Genomic DNA, 26,299 nt, shown 5'->3' on the forward strand with positions numbered 1-26,299 from the left:
TCATGCTAAAAATTAAAGAGGACAATGGAAAGCTTTTAGTTCAGTACTCTTATACAAATTGAAGTGGAGTGTTCTCTCGGCAGGGACAAAAGGAGAAAGTTCACATAGCTGCTCCTTCTCTGGCTGATGGATGGGTTTAGTCTAGACTTCCCCTTACCCTGAAGCTTTATCTTGCAAGCAGGGATAGACTTCCAGTGATATCCACAAATGTTATTTCCATAAAAATTAAGAAATATCAGTTATTTAAACACTTCATGTAGGATGCATGGGGCTCATAATGTAAACTACTATCATTACTGCTGAGCATGTGATATCGTTTAAGCATTCTGGGAGTTGGCAGTTGATAAAATAACTGAATTAATTGATTATTACTTGACCATGAACTATTTATTATTATTATGATTATGATTATGATTATGATTATTATGGATTCTGGTGTGGGAAATAGATTTGGAATTTGCTATAAATATGTTCATGTTAGCAAAAACTGTAATTGCACCTTACTGGAAATACAGAATATAGCCAAAATGATGGAACTAACAAGTTAGCTATGAGGCTGTAATAAGTCAATCTAGGACAGGTATTTATAAAACTTAATTACTAGAACAGATATTCAGGCTTCAAGAAGCAGCAATGGATGTATTCTCTGTCCAATGATTTTATTCAAAAAAGAATTAATTTCCCGTGTTTACTGTGTACCATTGTAGTGTAGTTAGGTGTGTAATTCTATTAGTAAAGCTTTATTGACTATTTTAAAGCTTAACTATGTACTATTAACACTATTATTTTTGGCAGATAAACAAAAAAGAAACCAAACACCCTAGAACAAACACTAAAAGGCACTGGCACTTTTGGTGCCTCAAACAACAGAGGAAATGAGCATATACTCACAAACTCGATTTAAAAACTATTTGTCTCAAGAAATCTCTCCTTAAATTTGGGCTAATATTCTGTCTCAAAATAAACTTGATTATAGAAACTTCTTAGTATTGCCCACTGAGAGTGAGCTGCAGATGACACACTGCTGAGGACCAGGAGCAGATAAAGGTCATGATGTGCCCTAGATTAGGAGGTTGTACTGGCTGCAGTGGGTGCCCTACTCTGGGTGGTATCTAATGAAGTAGTTCCATTCGCAGAAGGACTTACAGCAGCACAATAGAACTTGTTTCTTCTCCCAGTGCTCCCCAATCTATTCTGGGTATTCCCCTAACCCTCTGGAGCAGATTTGGGAAGGGTGCAGGGGACGTGTAGGGAAAGGAGCTGAAGGGTACAAATTCCATTGCATAAATGGAAATCCTAGCACTAATATAACTACTTTGTTGGATTGTCCCCAGTTCTGAACTCACACGCAACATTTGCATCTGTGTATGTACACACATGTGTAATCGCGCACACATGCTCACACAGCCACAGTTGAAGTAACCTAACTTATGTACACTACTGAGCCTTTAAAATTATATATATTTTTGTGGATCATCATATTCTGTGCAGTTTTTATTTAAATAACACCCAACCCATATCTAGGCAGTAGGCCATGAATGGAAAGAATGGACTCATGCTTTTAATGCACATCTGCTTATTTATGAAATGTATAGACCAGGGATTCCTACACTGTGGTCTGAGAGCTTCATGCTGTAGTGTATCTGTGAGGGATGGGAGCAGTGGCTGCTCCATTATGTTGTTTTCCATCCAGCCTGCTTCCCTCCCTCAGGACTAGCAAAGCAATTCACATTTCCCCTTCTCTCTGTCTCTTTCTTCTATATCTGTTTGGAGATGTGGAAGATTACTAGATATGAAAAGTCGTCCCCACGGGGGACGGGGGAATGGTACCAACATCTCTTTCCATCCTTTGTCTCTTCTGGTGTGTGCATGCATGTGCTGAGGTCTTGACAAATAGCACTCTTCATTTTTTACAACTCTGTCATTCCCCTTACACCTTCTAGACTTCCTTTCCCCTGTTTTCTAGCCCCCATAATGTACCATACCCCTCTTCAAAGTGGAAGTCTTCCTCCACAACAGTCTGAACATTCTCAATATGAGTGGTGTCGGCTGCATTAAAAGACATGAGGAGTAAAACCAAGAGATCAAGGCTGCGAACTGCTCACTTGTGAGTAAGCTCCATAGAACATGGGCTTCCTTTTGAGTAAAGGTGCATGGGATCAAACTTTTAAGGCTGTAGTCCTATACACAGCTACTATTGATCTCTGTGGGGCTTACCTCTGAGTAAATATGTATGGGATTGGCTGCATGATGAGGTTTGTGAAGTGGAAGACACAAAACAGATTTTGGGGAGGGAAAGGTTGAAGGAGGACAAGGGGAAATACTGACAGTCTGTGGAGCGCTTTGAGTAGAAGCTTTATCAGCTCTTTTCCACCCCTTATATAGATTACTTGCCTTTTCGAACCAATCCCACCTTCACACACAAATCCCTCCCATTTCTGATCCATATGCATCTATTGCATTAAATACTCATATTGATGTTAAGTTCCTTCTTTTATTTCTAATATTGTATTACAATTTGAATTCCACATAATTCAAATTGTAATATAATAAAACACAATATAAATAAAAGAAGTAATAAAAGTACAATTAAAAATCATACTGCATCTAGCACTGTGCATGACATAATTGCTACGATAGGCAGAAAAATCACTGTGGACCCTCAGCAATGTTCAAGTGGTCCATGGGAAAAAAAGGTTGGGAACCACTGGCATAGACCACTTTTTGCTAAAATGCCTCGAAGTGGTTTTCAACAATCATAAAATGATACAATAATTAAAACCAAATATAATTTAAAATCACATTCATACTGAGCAATAAATGCAGAGATGGCAGGAGAGAACATAAGGCATGGCAGAAAGAAAATGCTGTGTTGTAGGAATTGAACCATGCACAACTTATTAGAGGTGAGCCCATGGCCGCAGTCCAATTAGCCCATGTCTTAATTAGGCCTTACTCAAGACTCCCTGGTTCACAAAAAGTAGTAAGTAAGCAAGCAAGCTTTCCATTATGCCATTTCCTGAAGCATTTCTATGCAGCAAGTATGACAACAGGACCATAGCCACTGAATGACTCGTAGCACTAAATATTCTGGTGCCATTTGGACTCAGTGCCTCTAAGCCCCAATGACACCTGAGTATTTGTAGAGTAGCATATGAAAGTTGTGCTAATTTACTATTGTGCCAACATTACCTTGCCTATGAATCATTCCTCCATGCATAATTCTTGCTACAATGCAGTGGTTCAGCTCATTCATTTTTAAAGTGATTCCCTAGTAAAAGAAATCAATACTTCAGAAAACAGTCAACCACAACTTTCTTCAGAAATTAAAAGCAGTTCAGATGTTCAAAAATTTGTCCATGTGAGTATTCTCCAGGGATACAGGTATGTGGTGGAAGTAACGTTTGAGCCACTGTGTTTCAAGTTACAAGGTCTGTGCATGGGTTACAGAAAGTGCTTTTATTGAACTGTATTCTTTTTGGTTTTATGTTATGCCTTCTTTGCTCTTAACATTTGGAAGTCAAATACAGACTTTGTTTCAGTTACCTACTAATGAGAAGCATCAGTATTAGTAACAAAGCTACCACTTTCAAGCAGCAGTTTGCTTAAGCACCACAGCATTTTCCCCACAGTCATTGCACTCACAGCAATTTCCAGAACATCACAAATTTGACATGCTGGAAAACCAACTAGGGATATGCTAGCTCTGATATTACTTCCCTTATGCAGCCACCAGGCTGTTCTGTATTTTTTAAAAAATAAATAAATATCTGAACCATCTGAAGAAATGGCCAATTCTATTGAAAGTTTTGTGGAAGCCAAAGATTTACATCTACAACAGCAACCAGTTGTTCTTTAGAATGCTTATCAGGCAAACTTCCCAAGGAAATATTCTTGCCATCTCTTTTGTGTTCTCAATCAATATTCATTCAGAAGATCTGTGTCGCAGGTACATCCAGAAAGGCTGTAAGCATTTAGAGCACAATGCTTCATCGGGGCAAATATAATATTTCCTTTTTTGTTTTTACTATTACGAGTATCGTATGTGGCAAAATCTGTACTCTGTCTCCTTATCTATTAAATATTTGATGTTCACTCAGACAAAGGATACTTTAAGCTAGAAATATGAAATATTATCTGAACAAACCTTTCTGAGAGTATCTATGTCTGTTTTTCTGTGAAATTCCTTGTTGCTGGAACAGCTATCATAGAATCATAGAACAGTAGAGTTGGAAGGATCCTATAAGGCCATCAAGTCCAACCCCCTGCTCAATGCAGGAATCCAACTTAAAGCATACCCGACAGGTGGCTGTCCAGCTGCTTCTTGAATTCCTCCAGGGTTGGAGAGCCTACCATCTCCCTAGGCAACTGGTTGCATTGTTGTACTGCTCTAACAGTTAGGAGGTTTTTCCTGATGTTCAGCTGAAATCTGGCTTCCTGTAATTTGAGTGCATTATTCCATATCCTACACTGTGGGATGATAGAGAAGAGATCCTGGCCCTCCTCTATGTGACTACCCTTCAAATGCTTGAAAAGTGCTATTGTATCTCCTCAGTCTTCTTTTCTCAAGGCTAAACATCCCCAATTCTTTCAGTTTCTCCTCACAGGGCTTTGTTTTCAGTCCTCTGATCATCTTTGTTAACCCTCCTCTGAACCTGTTCCAGTTTGTCTGCATCCTTCTTAAAGTGCGATGTCCAGAACTGGACACAGTACTCAAGATGAGGTACCGAATAGAGGGGAACTAATACTTTGTGCGATTTGGAAATTATATGTTTTTGCAGCCACATAGCACTGTTGGGTCATATTCAGCTTGTGATCAACAACAATTCCAAGACCATTCTTGCATTTAGTATTGTGGAGCCCAGTATCCCTCATCTTATAACTGTGCATTTGGTTTCTTTTTCCTAAGTGCAGAACTTTGCACTTATCCCTGTTAAATTTCATTCTGTTGTTTTCATTTCTTTTCCATTGTAAATTAAGGCTTTTACTTTCTTTTCAGCACTGCAGTGTTATTCAGGTTTCCAGAATTCCCATTCTATTCCCCTTCCCATAATGGAATTCTGTTGCAACTGAGCATGCTCAGTCTTCATTGGTTTGATTTGAGGTTATTCCCACCCTTGTTGTTGTTGTTATATGCCTTCAAGTCGATTACAACTTATGGTGACCCTATGAATCAGTGACCTCCAATAGCATCTGTTGTAAACCACTCTGTTCAGATTTTGGAAGTTCAGGTCTGTGGCTTCCTTTACGGAATCAATCCATCTGTTTGGCCTTCCTTTTTTTCTACTCCCTTCTGTTTTTCCCAGCATTGCTGTCTTTTCTAGTGAATCATGTCTTCTCATGATGTGTCCAAAGTATGATAACCTCAGTTTCATCATTTTAAGACAGTTCTGGTTTAATTTGTTCTAACACCCAATTATTTCTCTTTTTCGCAGTCCATGATATACACAAAGCTCTTCTCTAACACCACATTTCAAATGAGTTGATTTTTCTCTTATCTGCTTTTTTCACTGTCCAACTTTCACATCCATACATAGAGATCAGGAATACCATGGTCTGAATGATCCTGACTTTAGTGTTCAGTGTTACATCTTTGCATTTGAGGACCTTTTCTAGTTCTCTCATAGTTCCTCTTCTAGTTCTCTCATAGTTCCCTCCCCAGTACTAGTGTTCCCTCCCAGTACTATTGTCTCCATTTTGTCTCTATCCGCAGTCCTAGTGTTCTTCTAATTTCTTCACTATTGTCTCCATTTGACTGTACCAAGGTATTGATAATCCTTGACATGTTCAATGTCCTCGTTGTCAACTTTAAAGTTACATAATTCTTCTGTTGTCGTTACTTTAGTCTTTTTGATGTTTAGCTGTAGCCCTCTTTTGTGTTTTCCTCTAACTTTCATCAGCATTCGTTTCAAATCATTACTGGATTTTTTATTTTATTGTTGTACTTCCGCAGATCTTGAGAATTCCCCACACCTGCTATTTCCTTCTTGTGCATTGATTCTGTTTCAGTTACGTATGGACTGGTACTCAGAGAAATTAGTTGTTAGTATATACAGGTGGGCTCCCACAGCAAAATGGTCTCTCTCTCTCTAGTGTTTGTGTGTAGCCTTTAAAGCTTTCCCTTCTCAGGCAAGAGGCTGCCAAGAGCGATCAAGCAAGTGGACACCAGATGGCAAGAAAATGAGTGAATGGGAAGATATCTTTATATCTATGTGTTTATATCTTCTTTTCCAGCTACACCATACCATTCCTTTTCCCAGCTACTCCATTACCATTCTGTTTTTCCCAACAGTCAGCTAGCATTCCACTGGCACCAAGCACGTTCAGTTCTCATTAGGCTATGTTTTGGGATTCTTCCCCTGAATCTGCTGATACCTTCCTTGCATTTGTGTATGGCTGTTGTCTTTAGGCTACATAAGCAACAGCTCTTGGAAAATTGGATCAGAATTAGAATAGAGAATGATACAGTTGGGCTAAACAGCTGCAGCTGCACTGACAACTACAAATTAAGATTGAGAGCATGTCTCCAAAAGTTAGGATCCATTTGTGAGTCACAGTCTGTCATTTGGTAATGACTGGATGTGATTCAGACATCTTTATATGGGAGCTAACAACAGTTGCCTATTTACCATTGGTTCATCTGTGTTTTTCTGGAACTGAACCAATCGCACTCTTGTTACATTCTCCATGTCCATGTCACCGTTGGCGCTCTCTGGAGAATCTCCATTTAAATATGGAGAGGTGGGAGGTGGTGTAACTCTTAATGCTTCATCACTGTAAACTTCATGTGCCACTACATCATGTGTTTGAAGCAAGGCCTGTAAGAAAACAACAGTTATCACATTCTGTCATCTCTTGTGCCTACTCCACATCTATGAAGATTTAACATATCCTACATACATAATGATGCTGCCTCAGAGTCACACAGTACCTTTTGTCAGATTTCAAAATCCAAGCTATTTACAATATTATTGTGTGATATTTATACTCGTTAGTGAAACACACATCTTAATTCTAATGCTTATAGGCTTCAGATGGTATTTTGTACCCTAAACTAGAGATTTCTATGACAAATGTAACTGCCATTGCAACCTTTGCTTACCATGAAATGAGGTTGTGTTAAAATACGTTTCAGTTCTTTTGCATCATTGTTTTCAGGGTAACATGAAATTTCTTCTAATACCTGTGAACCAAAACAGCAGACATACCAATTAAATAAGCTGAAAGTTTAAATAAATATTTTTTTTCTGGTCAGCTATGAATTCTATAACTTGAATGTTAACTGTACAGTATAATCTAAAAAGATTAAAATATTTTCTTTTGACAGAAGAAATAATGGATATTAAATCACTCACTTCAAGCTAAACACATTTTCATTACTGAATTCCAAAAAATTATTCTGGGGTTTTTATTGTTTCTGCAATTCCTTGAAAATCTGAACAAAAATGTATTTTTATTCCAAAGCAACTACCGTATATTCCGGCGTATAAGACGACTTTTTAACCCAGGAAAATGTTTTCAAAAGTCGGGGGTCGTCTTATACGCCGGGTGCTGAAAAACAGCGGGAAAATTAAGTCAAAAAATGACAGAGAAGAAGGGGCAATGGCGGCCGTATGCTGTTGAACTGGGGAGAAACTGCCCAGCACAGGCTCGTAGGAGCAGCCGTGGGGCCGATAGCCGCACTAGCGGCTCTGAAAAAGAAAAACCCCAGGAAGGGACGGCCAGGAGAATACTGTGAAGTGTAGGGCAGCAGGGACAAGCAGTCGACGGCGCCGACTGCAGAGCTCTCCCCGGCGGAATTTAAAGCAGCGGAGTGCGGCTAAGGAAAAAGAATCTCTCTAATGAGAGAGCCGCAGCCGCAGGCTCCCGTGGAGCGCGGCAATACCCGGGCAAGCTAAAAAGAGGTGGCGGGGAAAGGCAGGGAGCCGCAGCCGCAAGCTCCCGCCTGAGAGAGAACCGCAGCCACGGTCTCTCCAACGACGCCACAGAACGCGGCTCGAGGCAACCCAGCCCAGAAAAGCCGCTACGGGAAAGTCACAGCCGCAAGCTCGCAAGGGCTGTGACAGAACTCAGGGGGAAAAGCTCGGAAACGGCCAAAGCCGTAGAGACCCGCAGCCGTGGTCGCTCTAGGGGCCGTCAGACAATCAACAGGGAAAATAAACTGCCCGGGTAAATGAAATAAGCTGAAATAAGCAGTGAAAAGCAAGACAGGGGAAGGGAAGGACTAGGGAGACACACAAGAAACACTACCTCCGCACCCTGTCAAACAAACACACAAACAAATACTTAGCTAAATGCTACGCTATAGGATCTCAATCTTGTTCGTAGGAAGGCAAGAATGAACTGGAGAGTGGGAGGGGCCTGACGCCCCTAGTCTTGACTTCAAAGACATTCTTGCCTTCGCACGATAGGCTTTGTATACAACAACCAGCCAATCACCGGTAAGGTACATTGCTTGCATGTCATAAGCAGGGGTAGTCTTATACGGCGAGTATATCCCAAACTCTATATTTTAACTGGAAAAGTTGGGGGTCGTCTTATACGCCCAGTCGTCTTATACGCTGGAATATACGGTACCAGTTATGAATAGCATTGTATGTTTTTGTTACATTTATAGCCTACTCGTATCCTCTGAGAAGCTTAGAGAAGCATACACGAGATTCCCAGATAGTCTCCAATCAGGGTAAGACCGATGTGTACCCAGGGGTGGCCCTAGATTTGCTGCCAGCAACTGGTGCCCTAGGCAAACCATGCAATAGGCACCCTTAAGCCCAAGGGCACAGCTGAGGTTTTTGGTAAAATGCCCCTATATTCTGTTTAAAGTGTTTAAAGCATATTTACAGTAGGGCCCCACTCATATGGCAGGTTCCATTTTGGACCGCCGCCGTAAAGCGAAATCCGCCATAAAGCGGAACGCATTGACTAACATTGTCTAAAATGGTGCCCGACGCCCAAAAAACACCATAAAAGTGGAACAAGCGCCATTGGAGAGGTGCCTTTCTGCAATTGACAACTGCTGTATCAGTGGAACATTGCAAAGCGGGGCCCTACTGTATTTAAACAGTTATTTAAAGAGTCATAATTATTTGGTTTGTCTGTCCATCCTTCTGTCCAACCAATGTTCCTGAAATCAGAGAAAATATAATAGATTTGTACATAATGGAAGTGGAAATGGACTGCCTTCAAGTCGATTCCGACTTATGGCGACCCTATGAATAGGGTTTTCATGGTAAGCGGTATTCAGAGGTGGTTTACCATTGACTACCTCCGAGGCGGAGAGGCATTCACTGGCCCAAGGTCACCCAGTGAGCTTCATGGCTGTGTGGGGATTTGAACCCTGGTCTCCCAGGTCGTAGTCCAACACCTTAACCACTACACCACACTGGCTCTCGGATTTGTACACAAGCAGCTAAAATATAGAGTGGAATCTGTCATACCGCACCCCTCACCAACTCACTTTACTTGTTAGCAGACGGGGGCACAGTTTGCTACTTCTTCTACACCACCCAATGTAGCAATGCTGTTAGGGATTCCTCTCTATACTCCTGTGGCTCTATTGCTGTAATGGTTCAGGAAAATAAGCAAGCCTCAACTTCTCTGTGACACTTTGGCTGCAATCCAACTCACCTTTTCATTAGGCTGGGGTAAGTTGGATGCTGTGAATCCCCAGCTGTTCTACTGTAATAAGGCCCAGTTCAGACAACAATCTTGGTTCGAAAAGCCATGATTGATTGGACTGGATACAATCCATGTACCCGTGTGCTCCCTCCTCCCCTCTCTGGCTTTGACAAAACTTCCACGGTTTCTTGAACCACAGTTTCTGTGCTATCCAAACTTAAATTGGGATTTCAGGCCTCACTCTAAACCAGGATTATCAAAGCAGGATTCTAGAGTTGAGACAAACACTGAACTTTCCACATTGGAACTGAAATGTGATAGAATAACAGAATTGTAAAGTTGGAAGGGGTCTGTAAGGCCATCAAGTCCAACTCTGCTCAATCAAAGAATCCAAATTAAAGCATGCCCAACAGGTGCCTGCCCAGCTGCCTCTTGAATGCCTCCAGTGTTGGAGAGTCCACCACCTCCCTAGGTAATTGGTTCCATTGTCGTACCACTAACAGTTAGGAGGTTTCCTGATGTTCAGCTGAAATCTGACTTCCTGCAACTTAAGCCCATTATTCTGTGTCCTGCACTCTGGGATGATCGATAAGAGATCCTGACCCTCCTCTGTATGACAACTTTTCAATTACTCAAAAGAGTGCTACCATATCTCCCCTCAGTATTCTCAAGGCTAAACATGCCCAGTTCTTTCAGTGTCTCCTCATAGGGCTTTGTTTCCAGTCCCCTGATCATCCTTGTTGCCTTCCTCTGAACTTGTTCCAGTTTGTCTGCATCCTTCTTAAAGTGCAGTGTCCAGTACTCTAGGTGAAGCCTAACCAGTGCCAAATAGAGAGGAACTAATGTTTCATGTAATTTGGAAACTATACCTCTGTTAATGCAGCTTAAAATAACATTCACCTTTTTTGTAGCCATATTGCACTGTTGGCTCATATTCAGCTTGTGATTAACAACAATCCCAAGATCCTTCTTGCATGTACTATTTCTGAGTCACGTATCCCACATCTTATAACTGTGCATTTGCTTCTTTTTCTTAGGTGTAGAACTTTGCACTTATCTCTGTTGTATTTCATTCTGTTGTTTTCAGCCCAATGCTCCAGCCTATGAAGATCCCGTTGAATTTTGTTTCTGTCTTCCAGGGTATTAGCCATCCCTCCCAATTTTGTATCATCTGCAAATTTGATAAGCATTGCCTACATCCCCTCATTCAAGTAATTAATAAAAATATTGAAGAGCACTGGGCCCAGGACAAAGCTCTGTGGTACCCCATTTGTTACCTCCTCCCAGTTTGGGAAGGAATCATTGATAGCACTCCTTGAGCACGATTCTGCAGCCAACTGTGGATCCATCTGATAGTTGTTCCATCCAGCCCACGTTTAGCTAGCTTACTAATCAGAATATCATGGGGCACTTTGTCAAAAGCTTTGCTGGAGTCAAGATATATTATGTTCATAGCATTCCAACTGTCTACCAGGGAGGTTACCCCATGAAAAAATGAAGTAAGATTAGTTTGGCAAGATTTGTTCTTGATAAATCCATGTTGGCTTCTAGTAATCACTGTGTTGTTTTCAAGGTGTTTACAGATTGAGTGCTTTTTAATCTGCTCCAGAATTTTCCCAGGGATTGAAGTCAGGCTGATTGGTCTGCAGTTCCCATGTTCCTCCTTTTTGCCCTTTTTGAAGATTGGGCCATAGCCCTCTTCCAGTCATCCAGCACTTCACCCATCTTTCACGATTTCACAAAAATAATAGACAGTGGTTCCAAGAGTTCTTCAGCCAGTTCCTTCAATACTCTAGGATGCAGTTCATTTAGCCCTGCAGATGTGAACTCGTTCAAAGTTATGAGGTATTCCTTGACCATTGTCTATCATTCTCAAGCTGTAATCCTGCCCCTTCAACTTCATGTTTCCCAGGAGGGTCATAGACCCTCTTTGGGGAAAAGACTGAGCCACAGCAAGAATTGAGCACTTCTTTTTTTTGGTCATCTGTTATCATTTTGCCATCCTCACCAAGTAGCTGTGCCACCATTTCTTTTCTCTTTTACCAAGGATGTACCTGAAGAAAGCTTTTTTGTTGCTTTTGGCATCTCTCACTAACCTCAGCTCATTCTCAGTTTTAGCCTTCCCGACACCATCCCTGCAATTCCATGCTACCTGTCTGTACTCTTCCTTTGTGGCCTGACCTTCCTTCCATTTCCTGTATGTGTCCTTTTTCTCTGAAGCCACATTGGTTTCTTCTGTGGTCTTCCCCCTTTTTTCCTTGACAGAATTGTTTGTCATTATGCCTTTAGAATTTTTTTTTTTTAGAAAATCCCACCCATCCTGGACTCCTTTTCTCAGTAGGGTTGCTTGCCGTGGAACCGTACTTACAGTTGTTCTGAGTTTATTAAAATTGGCTTTCCTGAAGTCCAGGGTATGCATATGGCTATTCTCAGCTTTTACATCCTTTAAAATCAAGTACTCAACTATAGTGTGGTCACTTTGCCCCAGGGTTCCCATAACTGCCACATCATCCACCAAGTCATCTGTTGGTTAGAATCAAGACAAGGATAGCCGATCTTCTAGTTGCTTCCTCCAGTTTCTGTAGGAGAAAGTTATCTCCAACACAAGTCAGGAATTTCTTGGAGGGGCCGTTTTGGCAGAATTTGTCTCCCAACAGATGTCAGGGTAAATGAAGTCCCCTATTACTACTACATCATGCCTCCTCGAAACATTGGCAATTTGCTTTACAATAGTTTCACCCTGGTCTTCTCCTTGGTTGGTGGTTGGTAATAAGACTCCAACCACCATGTTTCCTTTATTCCTTGCGACATTAATTTTAATCCAGATACGCTTGGTGGAGCTTGCCATGAACCGCTCCCCAGTTCAGTCCCAGGACTCAATTCCCGAACCCAGGGCAATTGATCCTGGCAAGGTACAAATCCGTGCCTCCCCTTACTAGGCCACCATCTCTTAATCTGGTCACCTGCTCTGGGCCAAGGGGAAACCCAAAGTACCATAAATAGACCTGCCAAGGATTCCAACAGACAAGAAGCAAAGTACACTCCTTGTCTTGGAGTCTTAGGCAAAATATCCAAATATACAGTAGTCTGTGGTAAGATGGCCAAGGTGCTGGATTCAGAGCCAAAACCCATCCTGCAATGAACACACACTGGTAAATAAGAAGTAGCTTTATTCAATAAAATATAAGTGCACAACTACAGCAGCAAAATGGTTCCTTAAAATCCACACCCCTGAGGGCTAGGTAAAATACAGAGAGTTACAGTTACAAAATAAAATAACAAAACTGTCTAGCCTAGTCTCTACTTACAAAGAGGTAAACAGCAAAATAGCTTCATTGTTCCACATCTTCCCAGAGATGTATAGACTGGATGGCCAATGGAAGATGGAACCCTACCTAAGTAGCATCAGCAACCATCAGGTACACTGGGGAATAAAGACCTAAGGTCAGAATCCTATTCTTATGGGAAAATGCCCAGCAACAGCCAGGAATTAATTAGCCAATCAGGGGGCTTTCAGATGATGAAACATTTTTGGAGTTTTCACACCTAACGGTCACACACTTTCCAACCTTCCCAGGCCTGTGGCCTTGAATACTAGTCTCCATTGATGAGCAGGTATTCTTGCTTGCAGCCTAATTAATTAGCTTCAGTTGTGCAGTCATACCTCTCAGAGGCCCCATCACAGTCAAGATGTCTTCTCCCACAATTCTTTGCCTCAAAGCCATTTTAGAAATCAGGCATTCTTGACAGAGCTACCAAGCTCATTTTCCTGTATTTCTGTGCAGGGATATATATTTTCAACATATAGCATGACTCCTCCTCCCTTTCGATTCCTTCTGTTCTTTTTGAACAAGCTATATTCTTCAATTGTTGTATTCTAGTCAGGGAGTCATCCCACGAAGTTATACCTATCAAGTTGTATTTACTCTCCTGTATTAAGAGTTCAAGTTCATCCTGTTTGTTTCCCATATTTATACCCCGTTTTAACATTGCCTTTTTGGGGCACAATAGCTTAAAAAAATAGAACCTGGGAAACTTTAACCTTTTAGGAGAAGAATTAAAATTACCAAAATGCTCTCTTCAGTTCCTCTTCCTGAGGAATTCCTATTATTCAATCTACTAGTTAATATCTCTTATTTATCTGAGTAGAGTATCATTCGACTCAGGGAAATAAGATGGAAGACAAGAGAATTCCAGCCAATAGTTAGTTACCCAATACAATAAGAAAAAAAAATCTCCTGAATCCTTAGAGAAGCTGGAAAAATAGAAAAATGAAAGATTCTCATTGGTGGGCTACCAATAAACACAAGAGAACAGTCTCTGCCTTTGGAGCAGCTCCACAGAAGTGAAAAAGGATCAGGAAAGAGAACAGAGTCAATTTATGGGAATGAAAAATCTTAAGAATTGCAAGTTTTGTTTACAGTTGAGCAGAGGAACATGGTAGAAGAAGGCTGAACAAGAAACTGAAATAAAGAGTAGAAAGCAGAGCGTTCAGACTGCATTTAGAAGAATATTACCAGAAAGCAGAAAAGAGAAATTCAATAAAGGCAACATGATAAGACATTGTCATATAAGATTAAGAAAAGAAAAAGAGTACGTTTTCCTACTGGACAATATGAGAAAATATGAGAATAACCACAGTAAAAACTGAAGAGTAATGCATAACTAAGGGATATCCCAAATGTCACTGCTCTTTGATATTGACAATTTGTACAATTTCTGATCACTGCAAAAGGCTTTGAGGGGAACACCCAAGTACAGAATTGATCTGAGCCCTCTTCACTCCTCATATACAGGTGGGTGACAGACTATATCAACGTCCAATAGGGTAACAGCAGGCTGTCATATGGAAAGGAAAAAAGCAGAAGATAGAGGAGGCAGCATTTATTTATTTAGTAAATATTTATAATCTGTCCTACATAGATTTTCATTTCAGGGTAGGATACAACCTAGATTACACAACAATTCAATAGGTAAAATAATAGTTAACAATAATCTTACAAGCACATGGAGTGACTAACTACCAGAATATCAAGCTGTACTTTAGCAATTCACAAAAGCAAGAGAGAAAAAACAAGTCTTACTGATACTAAGACAAAGGAAAGGTCAGCACAAGCTGGACCACAAAGGGGAGGGCATTCCACAAATCAAATACCACATGGAGAAGGCCCTCTCCCACATCTCCACAGTGTGCAATTCCCAATGATGGAACTGAGCTCCTGCTGGGAGGAAGGGCAGGACATAAATCAAATAATAATAATAATAATAAATAACATGGAGAAGAGCCTCTTCAGCTGATCTTAGTTCTCAGGTTGGACAGTATAGGAAAAAGCACTCTAGAGAAATCATATGGTTTCTGTGGTAAAAAAATTATTTGAAAAATGTATAAAGAGGTAACTGCATGTAAACTGTTTTGCATTTGCTGTGTTAGCTGTGGAGATACAGTGCTTCAACAGAATACCAGCAGGTGCTTGAGTCACTGTTAAACTGCTATTGTTTGCAATGTGTCAAACCAGGGATAGTTCTGTAAAAGAGGTTTCTGTCTTTATGCACAGAACTAAGGCATCAGAACCTGACAGATTCTAATTTGTGGTTGGTGGACATTTCAGCTCTGTACCCCAGGACTTACCGGGTTGTAGGGCCAGCTTTGTAGTCGTGGCCAAATCTTGTGCCACCATCTTGTCGAGGGGGGGCATGCACACACACAGCACTGGCACACTGATGTGGCACGCCACAGTGGAGCAGGGCAGCCAAGCCGATTTAGGCCCATGTTGCCTCCCTCCCTGCCCTTCTTCAGTTCTTTGGCGTTGTGGATGGACAGGGCAGCGGAGCGTGACCAGCAACAGGCAAGGTGGTCTTTGGGCTGCATTTCTCAATTTCCTTTGGTTTTAGGAGCAGTAAGTGTGCAGGGGGCTATTTGGGTCTATTTAGCAGTTCCCCCCGGTCTTTAATAGCACTGCAGGCGTCCTAGGTTGTGCTAGTAACAGGGCCTGGTGGCCGATCAGACACTGGGCCTCACCCCCTGGCAACAGGCGAGGCAGTCTTTGGGTCGCATTTCCCTGCATTTATTTCAGTTTGGGAGGGCAACAAGTGCGTGCTGGGGGGATTTTTGGGACACGGTGAGGCCTACTTAACAGTCCCCCCATCAGTTTTTAGTAGTGCAGCTGGCCTCCAGGTCTTGCCAGCGCCAGGGCCTGATGGCTGATCCGGCACCAGGCCTCACCCCCCCATTAGTAATACTACAGCCACGTTGGTGGCAGGGCCTCAGAGCCTGCTCAGAGAGCGCAAGGCCTGCCTCTGTTAGGCCTTGGGGGAGGCGAGAATCCCTGGGGCAGGTGAGCCACGTGCAGAAGGCACAACAGGCCTCCTAGGCCATGCTAGAGCCAGGGCCTGGTGGCTGATCAGGTGCCAGGTCTCACCACCCCCACCTTTATTTAATACAGTAGCCACTATGGCGGCAAGGCCTCAGGCTGGGCCGAGCAATCCCAAATTGGGAGATGCCACCTAAAAAGGGGCAGGGTGGGCCTAAGGGGAAGGGCAAGGACCCCAGGTCGGTTAGTAAGCACCCTCCTCCAATTCCTTTAGATGAGAAACTGGAGGGGCCACCTTGGGCAGCCATCCTGGCACGTCTAGAAGCCTTAGAGGGTGCAGCATCTCAGCAGGCTGCACCTTCTGTTCGGCCTGCATCAATGAGCGCAAAGGTGCCACTGGCCAAACGATCCTGCAGGCAAGTGCGGCGTGTGGTGAGTGGGACTAACAAGGCTGCTATAGATTCCATCCTAGCTTGACTGGATGCACTTAAGCCCGGGCCCAGTGGGGCTGGTCCAAAGACACCTAGCACAGAACCACCACCAGCTACCACCCCACAGTTCTCATGAGAGCCTATGGTGGATGAGTCTTTCTTTGATTATGCGCCAATGGGGTTGACCACAATGGCCCTGGACCCTATGGGGGGATGGGACATGCCTGGGCTTTCCCCCCCTAGTCTGGAGCAGAGGTAGACCAACAATCAGGGCTTTTGCCTGGGGTTGGGGGTAACCTGCCACAACAACAGCCTCCCTTACTGGAGGCCTGTGAACAGGTGTGGCAGTCCTTTCCAGGAATGTCGATGGAGGGGAGAACTTTGTCCTCCCTATCTGCAACTCCTCCAGCAGATGCAGTTGACCCTCTTGGCTCTGTCAAGGAGGGTGCTATACCTTTTGGGGAAACTTCAGCCCCTTTAGGTTTTCACTTGGTCTCCGCTGCCAAAGAAAAAATCTGGAAAGGGGAATATGTGGACCTCTTCTCCCTTTTATATAGGGAGCAAGTCAAAAAAGATAAGGACAAAGGGGGAACAGAAGGACTCAGATAAACCCAAGCAGTGGCACATAGAATACATCCGGGCTAACTGGCTGCCCACCTATTTGACATATATGGGAGTGGTGATACAGAAGCAGCCACAGAGGGGCTCAGTCCTTATTAAATATCTGGATATCATTACTTGCAGCTACTCTGAGTTCCAAGGGGCGGCTTGGCTCGCCTATGATGAGGCGTTTTGTATGAGGGCGGCTTTTGATACATCCCTCCCCTGAGATAAGAAGGAGGTTGACCAGTGGCTGCACTTCATATCACATTCCAGGCCCGTGGCTGGGGACAGGATGGACAGCAGCCACCTCCTAGCTAGACAGTCGGCAGCGACTCCTCCCCGTGGGCCCACGTGGCAGGGGGTTCAATCCTACCTGCTCTGCTGGGAGTTTAGCTTCCATGGTTTCTGCAGTTAGAACCCACACAAGTTCAGTTCAGACATGAATGTGCAATATGTGGGGGCCCCTACGCTTGAACTAGCTGCCCCAGGGGCTGGTCTTTCAGGAGCGGGAACCTGGACACCACCGGCCCAAGGAAACAGGGACCTGCTAGCACAGCTCAGGGAAAAGGGCCCCAGCCCAGTTAAGATCTCTGAGCTCCAACGCTTACTCAGTCATTACCCCTTAGTTCAGGATGCACAGTTTTTGTTGGAAGGCTTCACAGTTCGTTTTTGGATCCTTTACTTGGGTCCCAGGCACACCTTCATGTCTCACAACCTTAAGTCAGTGGGAGGCATGGAAGCAGTGGTGCAAGAAAAAATTGAAAAAGAAAGGCAGGTGGGTCAAGTGTTGGGGCCCTTTCCTGCACCACTCATCCCCTTGCTCAGAGTCTCCCTGCTGGGCATTGTCCCTAAGAAAGCACCAGGCAAATTTCGCCTTATACATCACCTGTCCTACCCATGGGTTAGGTCTATTAATGACTTTATTCCGCAAGACCTGTATTCTGTCCACTACACATCCTTTGACTGTGTGGTACGCATGGTCAGGGATTGCGGGATTGGCACTTTCATGGGAAAATGAGACATTAAATCTGCCTTCCGTCTCCTCCCTGTCTACCCTCAGGATTTTGAATTGTTGCAGGCTAATATTATGTTGATAGGGCACTGCCCATGGGCTGCTCAATCTCATGTTCGGTTTTCGAGCGTTTCAGCTCCTTCCTGCAGTGGGCAGTTAAGAGACAGGCAGGTTTGCAGTTGGTCGTACACTATTTGGATGATTTCCTGTTTGCAGGCCCAGCAGGTTCAGGCATATGTAAGGCCTTCATGGACCAGTTTGCTGTGCTGTCAGAGGAACTGGGTGTTCCCTTCGCAGCCGAGAAAACCGAGGACCCATCTACCGCTCTCACTTTTCTGGGAATCGAGATTGATGTCATGGTCCAGTGCTGTAGGCTGCTTCAGGACAAACTGGTGGTTCTGCAAGAGAAAATCTTGGGTGTGGTTATGTCTAGAAAGGTTACACTGTCCACACTCCAGGTATTGGCTGGCCATATGAACTTTGCGTGCAGGGTTATAGCTCCTGGGCACGCATTTCTGAGGCACGTATATTATGCCATGACTGATTTATCATGACCTCAGCATCACATACAGGTTTCTGCCGCTATTAGGGCCGACCTAACAGTCTGGTCTACTTTTCTGCGGGACTTTAATGGAGTCTCCCTCTGGAGAAAGGACCGCCTTTTAGAGGCTGAACCAGAGGTGCATTTGGATGCCTCAGGCTCTTTCGGTTTTGGAGTTATTTTCAACGACTCATGGTGCCACGGCAGCTGGCTGCAGGCCTGGGCTCAGGTTGGGTTAACCTGGGATCTCACCTTTCTAGAGTTTTTTTCCCATTGTCGTGGCAGTGCACCTCTGGCCAGACAGGTTGAGTAACTCCTAAGTTCACTTTTGGTGGGTGTGATGTTCCTGTATTAATGTATATATGGTAAGTGCTGTTTGTATAGAAGATACATGGTAAGTGGAATGAAAGAGGAGGGGGGAGTAAATGAGCAGTAGAATGCTGGATGATTGGCTGAGTGTTTGGATGGCTGAGAGTATAAATGGAAGGATGACAGTTGAATCTGGGTGGATGTTAGTGGGTTGTTTGAGAGGTGTTTGGTGGACGTGAGTGGGTTGTTTTGGTGGAGTTTGGAGGTGGGTGTGAGTTGGTGTATGTCAGGAGAGTGTGGAGAAAGAGGGAGGTGGAGTTCGGATTAGTAATAAGTCAAATATCACAGTAATAGATGAAACCATAAGCTTGTAGATCATTATCAAAGTTATCTTGTTATTAATGTTATTTAATAAATACTATTTTGGTTTACCGAAGGCCTGATCCTTGGCTGGGGTTTCACAGACCAGAAGGGAGGGTAAGGTAATAACCAAGGCTGAAGGGAAACAGTAACAAATGGTGGCAGCGGTGAAGAGGAGAAGATAACATTATAAGTTTCCAGAGCAACCCCGAGTTATGAGTTATCTGCATCGATAAAAGGGGGTTGGGAACAGCATAGGCACGCAGTCACGAATGTAACCGGATAGAGAGACTCAGGCAAGGTCTCTGGGAAATTGGTTGTAGAACGTGACTGGTGGTGCTGCCTAGCAGGGGGATCTATTGAGATCTGTGCTAGAGCGGAGAGAGAAACCATAAAAAAGGACAGTCCGGACTGGTGGAGTCCCTGGTGGTGCCTAGTGAAAGGCAGTAGCCACAAGCAGGTAGGAACCTGACAGGGAGAGCCAGGGAAGGGCGTCACAGTGGGACAACCTGTCTTCAGTACATGTAATCAACACCATGTCTTTAAGGAATCCCAATGTCATGTGCCTTGTGCATGCATTTGTGCTGCAATGTCTCCGCTATAATATTTTGTTGCTGGCACACCATGTTCTGGGTATCGACAACAGTATTGCTGATACTCTTATCACGGAATCAGATGGAGAGATTTTGCCAGCTGGTGCCATGTGCAATGGCTCAGCCAGACATGGTTCTCCCAGCACTGTGGAAGATTGGAGACTCGAATCGGAAAGGGCCATAGGCCTGCCTGTTGTACCCAGCACTATGGCCAACTATCAGAGAGCAGGTAGGGAGCTATCAGTTTTCAGGGAGGCCAGGGGCTATGCCCAGGAGTGGCCCATCCCCGTTGAGCACCTTATTGAGTTCTGTGTAGAGAGCAGAACGAGAGGCCTTTTGGTCAAGACCATTTGAGGTGAGCTCTCCGGTCTCTCCTTTCTAGCCAAGGTGCAGGGCTCCCAGGATTACTCAGGCAACTTTCAAGTTTACTGAATGTTGGAGGATTGGACTTGTGAGTACCCAGGCACCCCCGACGCCTGCCTCCCCTTTTCAGGGACAGTGGAAGGACTTGTGTTCTTCCCCCTTTGAGATGCTGTTATATCATGCGGCTGCCCTCACCCTATTTTTGGGGGCCTTTCAAATCGGGGAGGGGATGGCAGGGTCTAAAATGGACCATTCCCTTTGGGCTCTCTTGGCTTCCAACCTCAGCTGGAGGGCGGAACAGGCCCACCTACAGCTACGATGGTCCAAGACAGACCAGCATCAGAAGGAACATTGATTATACTATCCCCCTCCCAATAGGAAGAGCTCTGCCCACTAACAGACCTGCGGCACTTTAAGGCAGCCCGGGTACCTATTTACACACAGGGATGGCCAGCCCCTCACCAAGTACCAGTTTGGGGCGGTGGCAAAGGCAGCGCTTCGCAACTTGGGTGTGAACCCCCACAATTTGGGGATGTACTCCTTCCAGATAGGGGTTGCCTCTACAGCCGCCCGCCTAGGCTCCTGGAAAGAGAAGCTGCGTGCAGTGGAAGATGGTGTTCAGATGCTTACAAAGCTTACATTTTAGACCATTTACCAGAATCCTGAAAGCCAGCTGTTGAAAGGTTGTTATTCTTGCTCTAAATTGTTGTTGTTTGTCTTGATAGGCCTCTGTGTGGAGCAGAGCGGGTGCACATCATCCTCTGCAGCCATAGTATGGTATTCTGGGCAGGCCACAGGGCAGCGAAGTCTCAATTTGGCACACAGCTCAGGCTTAGTCAATGGGCCTCAGTGCGGTGGCTCAGCCGCTGAGGGATGCACTGGGATGGGCTCCTCCACACGTTGTTCCAGCTGGCTTTGGATCAGGCTGTGCCCTGGTTTCTCATGATTCACCTTAGGGGTAATGACTTGGGTTTGTTGAAGGGCAAGGCCCTTATCGAGCAGGCTTTTGGTGACTTCCGGGCCACTGAGCATCACTGGCTGGGGGTACACTTAGTGTGGTATGACATCTTACCACTTAAGAAATGGAATTGCATGGGTGACTCCAGGGTGACAAATAGAACCCGCAAGAAAGTCAATAGGCAGATCCAGAAGGCACTGAGGGACTCTGGTGGTTTTGTTATTCATCACCCAGAGATAAGATGCGACACGTTGGAACCATTTCGGCCAGACAGCATTCATCTGATCGACATAGGTAATGACATCCTGCTGGCAGACCTGCAGAGGGGCTTGCACAAGATGGGGTAAAGGGAGACTAAGCTGAGGCTTGTCCCCTGTCTGTGGCAAGGAAGTGCAGGAAACAGTTAAAAAGGGAAGGGCAGTTAGGTGGCAACTTTGGGGGTGATAGGTGGCTCTGGGGTGGCTCTGGAGGCCTGCAGGTCAGGGCTATACGGCCCGAGGGCAGAATACAGGCAGCCTTTGGGGCCAAAGTGCCTCATCCGCTCGGAGTTTTAGGGCATTTAGGGGCAGTGATGCAGGTTGGCCCCCCTACATACCTTCAGGGTGTGGCTGGAGCAGGGGTGTGGCACAATGGCAGGCCCTTGCCCCGGCAGGGGTTGGTTGCCTATAGATGCAAACAGGCTTTGCCTGTATCATTAGGAGGCTCCCGCACTTAAGTTCCACTCTGCAGGTTCATTAAATGAATAACTGAATACATTTTAATAAAATGGCCCGTTGTTTTAACCCAACAGCTGTTGTCCGTGTCTTATTTTGGCCCTATGCTGCAATCCCACTCTGCACCCCAGGACTTACTGGGTTGTGGGGTGAGTTTTGCGGCTGCAGCTGAATCCTGTGCCACTATCTTGTCGAAGGGGGGTGCACGTGGCATGCCGCAGTGGGGCAGGGCGGCCGAGCCGATTTAGGCCGGCACCGCCTCCCTCTCCACCCTTCTTCAATTCTTCAGTGCCCGCCATACCCTCCCCTCTGTTGCAGTGTGATTAATTTGGTTGCTATGGGGCCAATTAGGAATTTTTGGGCTGCCTGCCTCGCTTTGCTGGCAGGTTTCTTTTGCCTACTCCACACTGTAGTTAGCTGGGATGGTGTCAAGGGTTAGCACAGATACCTTTCCTTAATAGGTTGATTCGGTCTGTTTGGCTTCACTGTATTAAATGGTCACTTGAGCAAGGAAGTGCGGGAAAAAGGTAAAGGCAACTAGGTAAAACCTTTAGGCACCTTTGGGGGTGATAGGCGGCTCTGGAGGCCAACGTGCCTCATCCGCTTGGAGTTTGAGGACACCGAGGAGCGGTGATGCGGGTTGGCCCTCCTTTCAGGGTGTGGCCAGCGCAGGGGTGTGGCACATTGGTAGGCCCTTGCCCCAGGAGGAGTTGGTTGTCCTATAGGTGCAAACAGGCTTCGCCTGTATCATCAGGAGGCTCCCGCACTTAAGTTCCTCTCTGCAGGTTCATTAACATAATTGAATTCATTTTAATAAAGTGGGATGTTGTTTTAACCCAACAGCTGTTGTCCGTGTCTTATTTTGGCCCTACGCTGCAATCTGCTTTATCCTATTTGATCATAGTTATAGGCCAATGAGGGGGAGAATTCTACCCAAATTGAAATGATTTGGCTAGAGAGGCTCTGGCTGGGAATAATAAAAGGTCGAGGCTATGGTCAAGGAGAAAAGTGAATGCCTGAAAAATGCAGACTGGTGTATGGCTCTTGGTCAGCAGAAGGAAAAATTGAATGTTAAACAGGCAGCGGCATCAAGGAACTTAAGAAAAGGCTTGAGAAGTCAGAGCATAGCCAAGAGCTGATGTCACTGAGCTAGAGCTAAGGAAGATTTCAGGAAAAAGCCTGTGACTCAACAAGCCTTCAGGAGAGTTCCATAGTTAAGTGTCAGCAGGTTTGCGAAGAACCTGAGACAACAGTGGTTGCTGGACCAGGAGGAAGACTGCAGCAGAAGTCCCGAGAAACCTGAGGCACTCTGGACAGAGGAGAACATGGACCTGATTGAAGACTAAAAGTCTAGCCTTGATGAACATTAATTAGGAAAGAATTTCTAGGGAAACTGGCTTAGGTTTGGATAAGGGGAGGAACTGAAGCTCACATAACTTTCATCTTAAAGTGACAGGGATCCTATATTGCAATTATTATACCATTTTAAATGATAGTAACCAAATAGTGTAAGCATTCTTATTTAAAGCAACCATAACAAAAGTTAAGTTAACCACATAATTATTCAACTAACCATACATACAAACATCACCATCTGTTTATATTAACAGCTATTTTAAATAAAATATTTTACTTTGTTTTTTTTATGTATTTCAATCTCTATGCTGTTTTATTCTATGCTTAACCATGCCTACTTTTAGATAAACTGAGAAAGAAAAAAATTGTATTGAGATACATGGTGGAAGCAGTAATAAAGGATAAAGCAAAATAAGTAATAGTTCATAGGTGGAAAACTAAAGTGTAAGATACCCTCCCCCCAATAATAAATAAGTAGTGAAGGGGCTCTCCACACACTCCTTCATGTATCTAGGTCCCAAGTAATTTAGAACTTGTTCAGTTATCAGTAACACCTTGAATCTGGCAGCCAGCAGAGTTTCTTTAAAACTGGTGCTCCTATAAGCTGTTCCATTTGGCAACCAAGCCAACAACATTCTGTGCTAGCTTCAGCTTATATGTTATCTTCAAGGGCATCCCCAAGTACAGTAATCCAATCAGGGCTGGATGATTTTTTGGTCCATCTTCTGAGCCAATCAGTAACTGCGGTGCATCTTTGAATGGGTTAGTGCCTCCAGCACACTCCATAATAAATAGCAAGCAAGAAATATATCTACTGCATAGATGAAATTGTTGCTTGTATCTAAAATAAGTAATGCTTTAATACAGTAATTTTCTTCCTTTTTGGAATGGAGCATCCTTAAACCCACTGAATATGTCCCTCCTTTTATGTCTCCCTGTTTTTCTCCTTTAGTCTCCCTTCCACTCTCCCTTTTCCTTTCACTTAAAAATGAAAACCTAAATAAAAACATTAAATGTTGGTGGGTTGTTTTAGCTGAAGAGCAAAGCAAGTACAATTCTGAATTTACTATTTAGGAAAGTGAGTTACTATTTCAATTTGTTCTTAAATGTAAAATGGTATTGATTTTCTATTGAACGCTTTGATCAATCTGAGTCAAATTTATCATCATCATCATATTTCTTATTTATCCTTCACCATGAGATCCCAGGGTGGGTCACAACAATTTAAAAATTCAATCTTAAGGAGAATAGGGTGGGCCCTAAAATGTATATCTCAGGAGAAGTGGCTTGCTGGATAGGGCAAGGCCACTAGGCTAGATTCCTGGCAGATGGGTCACTGTTGCTAACCAGGAGAGAGGTGGTGAAATGCACAAGTGAAGCCAATCTGGCACTTCTCTTGGTGCATTTCCACTGCACCAACTTTGCTGTTATCTCATTCTTGACCCACCTGCCAGGAAGCTAGCATAGCAGGTCCACCCCACCCAGTGAGCTGCTTCTCCATTTAAGGTGTCGAAGGCCAGGGTAAAGAGATGCACCTTTAGCACATGACAAAAACTATGTAAAGATGCCATATACATTTCTGTAGGGAGAGAATGCCACAACTTATTTCATTTTCTTACTGCCTGTTGTGTGTGTGATTGTTGCTGTTGCCAGGTTGTAGCTAAAAACAAAAACAGCAGCAACTTTGTATCAGATTGGGAAATAATTATTTTAAAAGAAGCTGGGTCCAACATAGTTTTTTCAGCTGTCCAGAGTTTTCATAGAGAAAGAGAAATTCCGTTAGGATAACCAGGCAAAGAATTTTTGCAGAGCCTAATAACACCGTGGTTATTCAAGCAATTTGAACACAAGAACACTGTGCAACAGGTTGCAATACCAAGGATAACATTTTAACTGTTGACTCATGTGCAATCCTCTCTAATATACTGGTTTGGGATACAGAACTCTATATACAACTGTTTTAAAACAAGTTTTAAAATGCTTACCTCTTTGGCTCTCTGTACAGCATCACTTGGCGGATTCCTGATTTGTGGTGAAGATTTTGTATTAATTTTGTCATAAAGCTAAAACAAAAAACCACAAACACCATAACTACATTTTTATTAATATTTCAGTCTGCTTTTTGTAAAACATCTGTAAAACATTTCCACAACAAACATACATATAAAAATGGATGTGTCTTACAGCTGTGCTAAAGAAGAGGGATGGCAAACCACTGGCTGATGGGCCTGATCCAACCCACCAAACCTTTTTTGATGGTTTGCCAATCTCCAGCACAGTTGATCAGAACTAGCAGTGCTGAACAAAGTGCCCCTCCTCTACTGGCTGCCATTGACAGCATGAGTGCTCTAGAAACAGGAAGGAGCGCTCTGATCTCCTTTCATGTTTCCTAAGTGCTGGTGACTGCCAAACACTCAGGAAACATTGGTTTCCATTTTGAACTGCCTCTTTGCTATTCGGTGTTGAGGTCCAGAATGGCCCTGATGTCTCCATTCTTTTTCTGGCACTAGAAAAAAGACAGAATAGATCTCTTCTGTGAGGGAGGGATTTCATCTATGGTCTGAATGCCCAGCAAATGTTTTATTGCTTGCAGATACTTCCCATGCTTGTCAGGATCCCAAGACCAAAAGGGTAGGAACAAAGTGATTGTGTGCCATGCAAACACAATCTGTGTGCCATGCAAACACAATCTGTGTGCCATGCAAACGCATGTTGGCAGACTCCAGGAAGTAGCTGTGTATCACTGTGTCCAGCACCCAGCTATCTGAGGTCACCTCCTCCCACTGGTGGGTAAACTGAAACAAATAGGCCCCCACTGGTCTCATTGTGGGAGTTCAAAGTCATGCAAGATGGGCTTCTTGGAGTCTTAGAAGAACTTTGAGAAGAAAGAAGTTTCTCATTCTAGCAGAGGGGCATCCACCTCCTCTATCCTGGCACCCCAAGAAAAAAACCTTGGGCAGGAAAATAACCTGTAGGGTAAAAAAAAAAAACCTGACTGATGTCCCTTGCGACCGTCCTTCCATTTATCTCATCTCTATAAGGTACTCTTGTAATGGCTCACCAAACAACCTAGCCCCTGAAAATTTTTAGAATGTGAGGTGAAAGCTGCTCTTGGAAGAAACAAATCACCA

General features: G+C 43.9%; 1 protein-coding gene across 9 annotated transcripts in view; it reads right to left on the bottom strand.

The window, feature by feature from the left end:
* The window catches only part of CASK (calcium/calmodulin dependent serine protein kinase), a 315,472-nt gene that overhangs the window by 67,218 nt on the left and 221,955 nt on the right, over positions 1-26,299 (bottom strand). For all 9 annotated transcript variants that reach the window (XM_061627480.1, XM_061627481.1, XM_061627484.1 and 6 more), the window contains 4 exons: positions 25,154-25,231; positions 7,103-7,183; positions 6,630-6,818; positions 3,193-3,271 (listed from right to left, as the gene is read on the bottom strand). In XM_061627480.1, coding sequence (XP_061483464.1) covers positions 3,193-3,271; positions 6,630-6,818; positions 7,103-7,183; positions 25,154-25,231 — 427 coding nt within the window. The remainder of the gene's footprint in view (positions 1-3,192; positions 3,272-6,629; positions 6,819-7,102; positions 7,184-25,153; positions 25,232-26,299) is intronic.

The sequence above is a fragment of the Rhineura floridana genome, chromosome 5 (genome assembly GCF_030035675.1).
Source record: "Rhineura floridana isolate rRhiFlo1 chromosome 5, rRhiFlo1.hap2, whole genome shotgun sequence".
In the NCBI taxonomy this organism is placed as follows: Eukaryota; Metazoa; Chordata; class Lepidosauria; order Squamata; family Rhineuridae; genus Rhineura; species Rhineura floridana.